At 47.2% G+C, this 10,317-nt stretch overlaps 1 protein-coding gene across 4 annotated transcripts in view; it reads left to right on the forward strand.

Annotated features, from left to right (window-relative positions):
• The window catches only part of BBS9 (Bardet-Biedl syndrome 9), a 388,196-nt gene extending 378,140 nt beyond the window's left edge, over window positions 1-10,056 (forward strand). For all 4 annotated transcript variants that reach the window (XM_066239905.1, XM_066239906.1, XM_066239904.1 and 1 more), the window contains 2 exons: window positions 9,303-9,416; window positions 9,622-10,056. In XM_066239905.1, coding sequence (XP_066096002.1) covers window positions 9,303-9,416; window positions 9,622-9,653 — 146 coding nt within the window. In that variant the 3' untranslated portion in view covers window positions 9,654-10,056. The remainder of the gene's footprint in view (window positions 1-9,302; window positions 9,417-9,621) is intronic.
• The last annotated feature ends 261 nt before the right edge of the window (window positions 10,057-10,317 follow it).

The following is a 10,317-nucleotide window of genomic DNA, read 5'->3' on the forward strand; positions in this document are numbered from 1 at the left end:
GAGAAAGGAGAGGGGGAAGGGTGGAGAAGCAGATGGGCGCTTCTCCTGTGTTCCCTGACCAGGAATTGAACCTGGGACTTCCACATGCTGGGCTGATGCTCTACCACTGAGCCAACCGGTCAGGGCGTGATTGCATCTTAAAATGAATGTGTGCACTGTTTTCAAGCGAATTCTTTTAACGCCCTGTGAACAGCTTTGGCTTCGGCCACTGGGCCAGCTGGAAGCATTCTCCCACTGGTCCTCAGTTTCCACCCGAGCATTTTTTAAGGTGTCAAATGTAAATTTATTCTGTCCTCGTGGTTTGCTGTTTCATGTGTAATTGGCCGTAAGTGTAATGACTACCGCATGTTGGGGGTCGGTACTGAAAATAATAGCTAAAATTTATTGGGGGCTTTCCCAGTGCCAGGCTCTGTGATAACCATATTGTTACCATTCACTAATTTCACCTTCATCTCTCATAAAGTAAATGCTACATTTTCTGCATTGCAGAGGAAAGGAAACCAAGGCCCAGACTTTTGTGGCTTTGCTTAAGACAGTGTCACTTGTGACGTCCCCTGCCTTTCAGGATGTCCCGCGATCAACGGGCTAGTTTATCACCTGTGTACAGCTCCCTTTTCTGCAAAACATGACCTTGTTCGATGGGCTATTCTAGAAATATATCATTAGATAATCCAAGAGTTGCTTTAAAATGAGTCCTGGGTATCTTTTTAGGTCCTTCATCACATGCAAGAGAAGTTGTGTTCCCTCTTTTCCCCCAACGTGTGTATAACCAGGGTTACCCAGCTGAACTCCCAGGGTCATAATCACCACCTAGACCCTGTCCTTACTAAAAGCAGCACAGTTCGGTGAAGATTATGGCTTTTAATTGGGTCGTGGAAAGAAACTCAAGTGGAAGAACTGTTGCTGGGATCATTGGGGAAGTAACAGTAGTCACTCGATGGGTGAGGAAGGCCGTGACGAACGCTGGCTCTCTTTCGTGGTGTCCGGGCGAAGTGGAGTTCTGTATGCTCTTACTATTTCTTTCTTTTTTTTTTTTTTTAGAAATTATTATTGCAGAGCCATTGGCTTCTTTTCTTTCTCAACTGTAGCTGTAATGTTTTATTTGTATGTGTGTACTTTTGAGAGAGAGTTGGTCTCTGAAGAGGGAGTTAGGAAAGTATTTGAAATGGAAATGTCTTAAAATGATGTCTCTTTCCAGTTGTACCGTGGATTCCCTTAAGATTTAGAAACAAAATGGAAAATAAAAACCACCCCACCTTCTCTCTGAACAAGAAAACCCTGTGCTTATCAGCCCGGACCTCGCGGAAAGGCAGTAGATCTGGCATTTTTGTTGTAGGGTGCTCCAGATGTTGACCAGTTGGCAAGGAAAAGCAAACCCCAACTTTCTCTGCTTCCCCACCTTCTCACAATGGCTGGCAATGCTCTTGTGTTTCTGTCTGGAGGACTTCACGGCCTTGTTAACATGTGGGAACATTGTGATGGGAGACTTGAACAACATAGTGACTAGTAGTTGTTTTTTTTTTAAGTTCCATGTTTCTATTCTTACCGGGTGTGTGCCTTTCCAAGTGCTCCAGGTTAAGAACCAAATGTGTTAGAAAAACAGATGGAAGGCAAATAAATCAGATAGCTCTCGTTTCCTTCAGGGAGCAAATCTCCCATGTTCCCCAGCAGTAATTTTACAGCACCTTCTCTCCATATCAAAAGAAGCCTTGCGGACCCCAGCGCCCCTCCCCCCAGTTCCGTTGTATCAGAAGTGATTAACGTGCTTAGGGGCCAGACAACAATCCACCTACATCTGATGGGGGGGGTCACAATGCACTAACGTCGTGTAGAGATCACTCTCGCCAACAATTAATTGGGGAATTCGCTTTATGAAGCCCTGTTTACAGACTGACATCTGGACAGATTGTTACCCTGGACCCATTCCAATCTGTTGGATTTATGGACTGCACTCGCTTTTTTTTGTAAATAGGGCTCTTTTTCTGTTTGGTACATTGTGTTTACATAATTATCATTGGATGAAAACAGCTATGTTCCTGTATTTCTTAATCCTCTGAACCAAGTGGTCCAGTTAAAAGAATACTTGGACACCTACCATTATTCGAGTGGCGGAAACATCTTCATGCCAGGGGCACCCTGCTCTTAAATCCAGCCTCTGACTGGAGCCCATATACCCCAAGGGACTTAGTATCCAGCCTTTATGGGGATTTTAAAACTTGTTGAGACACATGCTAGACCTCTTAAAATATATTAGACTCCCTTTTATTTACACACTTGGTCTCTGCTGCGAGGTGTGAAGTGGAAATATTTTCAAACATAGGTACATGCATAGTCTTGAACACATTTTAAGTTCTCACCGTGTGTGTGTGTGTGGGGGGGGAGATCGGAGTTTGTTATTAGGTGGTGGAACTGAAGTCTCACGCGCTCCGCGGGGCGCCCCCCGCCTGCCTCTCGGTGGTTAAGCAGTGTTGTCTCTGTCACTCGTGGACAAGCTCCTGTCAGTGTGGTCAGCGTGGCCTCTGCAGGTGCAGGAAGAAGGCAAAGCTGCAGACTGGATAAAGAGGATGTGGAGAAACCAGCGTGGTAGGTCGGAACTGGACACCAGAGACTGCCCGGAGAGGCGTTGCCGCCGGCCTTGCTGAGACGGGCTGTGGAACGGCCGGGTCGAGGGCGGCGCGCCTCCACCTCGCGGCAAAGCCGGGGGCAGAGTGGACGTGGGGAGGAGAAGGTCTGGACACACGCCCTCCGGTCCCTCCGCGAGGGTCACGCTGTCGTCATATGATATCAGCCTGATTTGCCGTGCTGTGGTGAGAACACAGTCCCCATACATTCTATTCCCGAGGGCTTTACCTCCTTTGATGAGGTCTGTGCCTGGTGTATTTATTAACAATCTTGTGTATATGTTTTTTTCTGAAAAGCGTCTGTCAGTCAGCACCTTCGTAAACCCAATTTCACATAAGTGTTGGCTCTCCAAAATGGCCTTAACAGACAGACAGACAGACAGACAGACACACACACACACACACACACAAACACACACACTAAAAAAGTTCCAACAAGCATAGCTTTCCAAATTCTGGCATGCTCTTAAGGAAACATGCCGTCTGAGTTTTGGGGCGGATGGGGCCCTCAGGTCTGAGGTCCCGTTTGGAAGGAGAGAGGTCAGTGCAGGACTGACCTAGGAGCACAGCCCACTCTTCCTCCGGCCCTTTTGCAATTTTAAGTCCCTCTCTGTGTTTTACCCTCAATTCTTCCTGGCTGTCCCTCCTGATCTGCATTAGGAGGTACGAACATACTGGAACATGTCAGCATTTTTCAAACCGCTAACATTTTTATACTTTAATATGTTATCATCTACACCTGCAGTCACCCCAAACGTTTTACGTGGAGCGTGTGCACAGAAAGTAGAGTGTGTCACTGATTCATCACCTCCCCCCCATCGTCTGTCTTCCCCTGACTGCTGCCCACTCCCCTTCCTTCCATTCCTCCATTTTGCCAGGTGCTTGGCTTTTCAGAGCTTCTTTCTCCTTGAGCTAAAAAAAAATATATTAAAAGAAAAAGCTAGAAAAATGAACCAGACTAGAGGAGAATTATCAGGAGAACTCCGTACAGGTCTGTGTGCGTGTGCGTGTGCGTGTGCGTGTACGTGTGCATGTGCGTGCGCGCACAGTCACGGGGGCGGGAATATCAATAATAAAACTTTTCCCTTGAATATATGTACAGGGCATTTTTAAACTACGTGTAGTCTCTCAGGGAATTTCTTCGTATTTAAGATAGCGAAATATTCTTTTTAAAGCTCCCCATCCCCACACTGGCCGTGAATCAGAAACCTTTGAAATGAAATCTGAAAGCTAACCTCAAAAAACACTTTATTCGTCAAGTAAATCTCGATTAAGAGAAAAATGTCGCTGGTGAATATTTTGAGGTTTCCGCTGTTTTCAATTCTTCGTGGCGTTCAGGCATGTGAGCGAGCAGAAGGTTCTTGGACTCTGCCGTCGTTTGTGACTCGCGGTGTCTCCGTGTTCATTCCTCTTAAATGGATGAAGAAAAGAGAAGAAAAGACTTTCTCCTCCCTGAATGCACCCAATTAATTGCAGAGGTCACTTATTACAAGACAATAAGTCAGCAAAGTTCTAAAACCTACCCAAAGAGTGGCTTGTGAACCCTCTAGATCTCCTGTCTCATCGAAAGAAGGGTCATCCAGTACAAGCACAAGCACATCTATGGAGATTTTTATGGAAAAAGAGGTGCTGAGGAAGCTGTAATGGTTCGGGGAGCAGGAGAACCAGGACCTAGCTCAAGGGTACTAGGAGCATCAGCTGCCCTGTCCTGAGCCTCTGTTCTGGTAGCTACTGAATGAAGGTGGTTAAACTTAAAGTTCCAGTTCTCTGGTTCCACAGAAATGGCGTAGGAAGCGCAGCTGTGCCAAGGAAATTAACACAAGGCAGAGATGATCCAACGCGCTGTGTGCCAAGCACTGTGCCGGGTGTCCATGGTCTCGTAATCCCCCGAAAGGCCTCTGAGTAAGACCCTCTTTTTACAGACGGAGTGGCTGATAACCTGCCCTGGGTCCTACAGTTAGAGCTAGATCCAGCCTGGTCCGCTCCTGGGAGCATCACAGTCCAGCGGAGCCTCGCCGTGTCCTCTTTCCCTGCAGTGGCCTCTCCACTTGGCTTTCCCTTTGGATGGAGGAAGAGGAACACCTGGAGACTGTCCTAAGATACTGTAAACCCTAAGCGTTTATGAAAAGAAACCTTACAAACTTATCCCCCCCCCCCCCCCGCCGTCTAATCAGGAGAAAAATCATCAGACAAATTTCAGTAGAAATTTCATTCTGCAGAATGCCTGACCGATATCAGGCCGTCAGAAGCAAGGGAAGTCTGAGACACTGTCCCAACCAAGAAGAGCCAGGGAGGACTTGGCAACTAATGTCACGTGGTAAACCAGATGGAGTCCTGGGACAGAGAGGGATTTAGGTGAAACTCAGGAAATTGGAATAGATTATGGACTTTAGTTAATACTAGTGTATCCATATTATTTTGTTGATCATAATAAATGTACCACACTAATGCGAGATGTGGCACCTGTGTAGAGGATGAATGGGAATTCTGTGTACTATCTGCTAAATTTTCCTGTGCATCTAAAACTGTTCTCAGAGGTAAACTCTATTTTTAAAAGTTTATCACTGTCCAAACAGAAAGAGCATTTGTAGCATGAGGGCAAACAGTAGGCTTTTAAACGAGTTCTCCTCTTCCTCCTCCTCCTCCTCCTCCTCCTCTTTCCACTACAAGATGATCTGGCAGTGTTAAATGCCTGTAGGGCCTTTAGAATTAGGATACTGTGTGACGAGTAGCTTTCTGTGAGCCTTGAGTCAGGCCAGGGGACTAACTACTTGTCAACTCACTGTTTTAGTAAATAAAATTTTATTGGAACACAGCTAATGTCCTTTCGTGTTCGCATGTTGTTTATGGCTGCTTTTGCACTAGAGTGGCAAAAATGAGTAGTTGCCCCAGAGACCAGGTGGTCTGCAGAACATAAAAAACATATTTACCATCTGGCCCACCCTGGGTTACAGTGTAGAAGGTGAGGCAGGTAAGCTGGGCCACCGGGATTCGCCTGGAGTAGAGTAAAATACTAGAATTCCGCAGACCACGGAGCAGGAAGGCCAAGGTGCAGGGCGTGCGTCACCCGGAGCGGTCCACCTCAGAGGCCCCACGTGTTTCCCGTGTTCAGGCACTTCCTGTCTTTGCTGCAGAGCTGTGTCTGTGGCCCCATGGGAATTACCTGCTTGTATGAACCATTCCCCGTCAGAGTCCCACCTTCAGGGACTTCTATCTTGACCTACTTCCTCTCTTCTGCTTTCAGTGTCCCTAACTTTGACCAGAAAAGAGTCAGAACTTGGTGAGTTTTTCAGTGTGAGGGGCATGTATGGACACTCATCCTTTTCTCCCTTATAAAGTAGGGCTTTGCCATACCCTCTATTTTGTAGATAAGAAATGTGGGTCTCATTTAAGTGAAATGACTTGCTCCGGAGGGTCACTCGTCTTGTAAACGCTGAGCCACAGTTAAAATCGAGGCCTGGAAACATGACGTTAAGCCCCTACACCACGCCCACCGTCAGAGCCGGAGTTGGCTCACGCTAGCTCATGCATCTTAGGAATTCTGTGAGCCAGTTGATAAATTCAGCCATGATTAAGTATTAAATTATGTAAACTTATAACCACAAAAGCAAAGGTAATACACCTCCAAAACTCTTTGCTAATTATTTTACTACATTTTACTCTTACTTATGTTTATATTATAGAATGCACTTGAGGGGGTGTTCCTGCACATCTCCTTTGGGTAGAGTCACAGTGGTCGCTTGAAATTGGCCAGGATGGGAGTATTTACACCACAGAAATGGGCATACACTACAGATTAGCACTTCGCTTTTCTTTTTTTTCCCCTTGAAAACCAGCTGGTTCCACATCTGCTAGCATACCGGTGCTTACCTAACTCCCAGAGATAGTTCTCTTCTTCAGGGAGCTCAAGGCTACAAACACCAGGGGCCAGAAAGGATTTTCAGGCTACTTTTTTTTTCTTTTTTTTTTTTTTTTGGTATTTTTCTGAAGCTGGAAACAGGGAGAGACAGTCAGACAGACTCCCGCACGTGCCCGACTGGGATCCACCCGGCACACCCACCAGGGGCGACGCTCTGCCCACCAGGGGGCGATGCTCTGCCCCTCCAGGGTGTCGCTCTGTTGCGACCAGAGCCACTCCAGCGCCTGGGGCAGAGGCCAAGGAGCCATCCCCAGCGCCCGGGCCATCTTTGCTCCAATGGAGCCTCGATTGCGGGAGGGGAAGAGAGAGGAAGGAGAGGGGGAGGGGTGGAGAAGCAGATGGGCGCTTCTCCTGTGTGCCCTGGCCAGGAATCAAACCCGGGACTTCTGCACGCCAGGCCGACGCTCTACCACTGAGCAAACCGGCCAGGGCTAGGCTACTTTTGATTTGAGCCCATTGTGGATTTCTGAGGCAAGGAAGCACAAAATGGCCCAGGGAAACTTTGAGGCAAGAGGGTACGAGGGAGGGACAGCAGAAGAAAAAGCTACAAATTAACATCAATACTTTTACAATTATAAAATGGGGCCAATGAACCCTTCTTTACAGGGCTGTTCGAGGACTGGGTGAATGAACCCATTAAGAATTCAAAGCCGAGTAACCAGCACACAGTAGGTCCACGTTCTACGATTTCCAGGTCAGCAGGTGCCCAGTTCTCGCTTGTTGCCAGTTGGCTCGTGTGTGCTACACACCGCGTGGTGTGTGTTCAGGTGATATCATGCGGCTGTGGTTTTCTGCGCTCTTTCCGTCTGTTGGCTGATGACACTCCTTCCCCACGCCGCAAGTTTCCTTGTGTGCAAAGGTAGCTGCGTGAGCACAATATTCCTGGCCTCACCTGCTTCCTTCCTTTCTCCGCCCCGGGAACGCAGAAGTGACTTCATCCAAAGTGTGAGTTTGGAATGAGAAACCAAGCTGTTCTCTGACTTGTTCTCTTGGGATCAGGGCTCTGTTCTGCAGGGAGCACCTTCTTTCTCTTCCTCTCCACCATTAGTCTCACAGACACTCCTTTCCCCTGCCCCCATGCACCCTATTTCTTTTTCATCAATTGGGTGAGGGTCCCGGAGGAGACAGGTGCTATTTCTTGGCTTGTCCAAAGGCCCTGGACCCTCAGAGACTGCCTGGGCCTTCACAAAACTCGAAGCGGTGCCCCCGGCAGCCGTCCTCAGTGGTCCCCAGGTGAACACAGCCCTCTAACGCCCGAGGCCTCTTTGGCTGATGTGGCAGCCAGGAGCCCTGTAGTGAGTGGTTAGACAGCATGGGCTTGAGGCACTGTCGGGCTCGAGTGCGAGTTCTGTCTTACTCCGCAGCAATGTGTGCCCTCGGCCCGTCCCCAGATCGTGTGAGCGCTTAATTCTATTCTCTGTAAACTGAGAAGAACAATGTCTAGGTTTTTTTGCTGTGGTTTGTAGGAACTAAATCAGATAATATGGGCAGAGTTTCTAGCATTTAGAAAGTTCTTGATAATGATGGTTATTGTTACCCTGGTCTGCAGGCTTGGGAAAGAGATGAAAAAATAAGCCTGGTAGAACCTGTATGGTTCTTGTGAACAAATGTCACCCCAATAAATTCAATAAAAAAAAATCAGCCCAGTTCTTCAGGATGGGGCCCTGGCCACTTTCAGATAGAGCTGGGCTGGTTCCATTGCACTGATGGATAACTCTAACATTTCCTGTCAAGGAACCTCTGAGGCTGCCACTGATACTTATTTTATGAGTGTGGGAATGCTCTTCTTTCACGTTTTCCTCGAGGTCAGTTTCTTTTTCAGAGTTGATGCAGAGGAATGAATGACGAGGTGTATTTTCCTTCGGCCCCGCGGTCTCTCCACTTCCCTCTCATTTGGGTGACACGGTTTACAGACCACTGCTGCCGGTACCTTCTCTTTCTTTAAAGATCCCCTCACCCATAAAACCCAACTTGAGTATGGAGGTTTAGGATTCAATCTGTGAGAAATCTCAGAAAACAAAAGGCGGGGGGGATCACACTTTATTAACAAGAAGGATGGCATTGGAAAAACATATATACTAGTACACAGCATGTTAGGATGTGTCCAGAAAATGATGGCAAATTGGTCAGGTTGTCGATCTGGTCAAGAAATCCACACATGAGCGTCCCGCATAAGAGTTTGGTGGGTAGAATCTGGTGACTTTCACCCAATATTTCAAAAGAGCTGTGGAGCCGTCCATCCTCAAGTCGCCGGGAGTTGACTCCGCATGGAAAGCACCCCCAGGACAGTGTGCGGCTTTGCCGTTGAATCGCGAGGTGTTCGTATCTGTGCTGTAAATGTTGGGATTCAGGGATAGAATGGAATTCCAGAGAAATACCGCCCCGGTCCCTTGTGGCTTCCTCTTTGCCCAGGGAAGGTTTATTTCCCTCGCAATCAATGCGCTTTGTTTTTTTGTTTTGTTTTGTTTTTTTATAGTTTCTGATGCTCCTGCATTAAAAAGGATAAGCTTATAGACAGCGCCACCGCTGTTGTTGCTAAGTGATCGATCGTCGGTATAATATGTCTTTGGGGGCAATAACTCATTCCCTGTATTTTCACCAAAGACAGACATTGAAGATTATTCTTTTCAGGCTGCTCCTGAAGACTGTCGTCACATCATTTATTATCTTTAGGATTGGTCCTTCTTTTTTTTAGAGCAGTGTGAAGAGGCAGATTTGCCGACACATTGCCTCCAATATTGTCATCGTTTTGTTTCGACCAGGTGGCTGCACTCCGATCCCAGAGTCAGACCTAGAGGAGAGATCGGTAGAACAAGAAGAGTCCGCCGAACTGTTCACCAGCCACAAGCACCTCACTGCGGAGCCGCCCAGGCCCGGTAAGAGAACGGGTGGCTTTCACAGAGAACATGTCAGGTCCAGTGACGACGGTCGGTGTCGTTACTCCAGAGAACGTGTTGCAAAGCTGCTTGGTTTCCCAGCTTCTTCCTACTTCCCCTCAGCTCTGGTGCAGCTCAATTTGCTCATTTGTATATTCCTTTCACTATTCAGACCTTTTCTTCTCTCTCACTCTCTTTTTTCTAGAAGTCTCACCCCTCCAAGGAGTCTCGGAATAGTCCAAGTAGAGTTGTCCAGTGGAGGGGAAGATGGCTCTCGCAGGGCTGATCCTGTTTGGACCTCGCGCCGGGCACAGACGTAGGGCTGGCCAGGGCGCTTCATCTAGCTCACCTGTCTGGAGATGCCACTATGTAGAGATGGGGACTGGGACTTTATATTTCGCTAGGAGGACTTGTCCGACTATGGGCAAGTCCGTTGAAACTTATCTTACCAGGAGAGCACGTCGCTGCTTTTTATGGTCATCCAGATGTTTGTGGCCACAGGATACAGTGAGATGACATCTTTCTGGGACAGATTTTATAATGCAGAGACCTAGATGCACAATAGTTTGGTACCCCTTATTTTTCACAGAATCCTTATATAGCACGTGTTTCAAGTTTAATAAAACATCTCATTGTCAAACGATATCTTGGATTTGATTTGTAATCAGAGGTTTATATAGGTGATTTCTCTACATAATTTCTTCAAAGGAAAGCAACAAGAAGGAACGGAAGGCTTTGCTCCTCCACAGTAAGACTCAAATGGGATTGTGTTATAAGTGAAAGAAAGCCCAGAGCTCTCCTATGCTTTACTCTCTCAGGCCAAAAGTAGAAGAAGGTAAGTTTGCTGCTGTTATATGTTAAAATATTTTCAAGGAAGCTAGTCTGTGGAGATCCTCTTCAT

The sequence above is a fragment of the Saccopteryx bilineata genome, chromosome 7 (assembly GCF_036850765.1).
Source record: "Saccopteryx bilineata isolate mSacBil1 chromosome 7, mSacBil1_pri_phased_curated, whole genome shotgun sequence".
Taxonomy (NCBI): Eukaryota; Metazoa; Chordata; class Mammalia; order Chiroptera; family Emballonuridae; genus Saccopteryx; species Saccopteryx bilineata.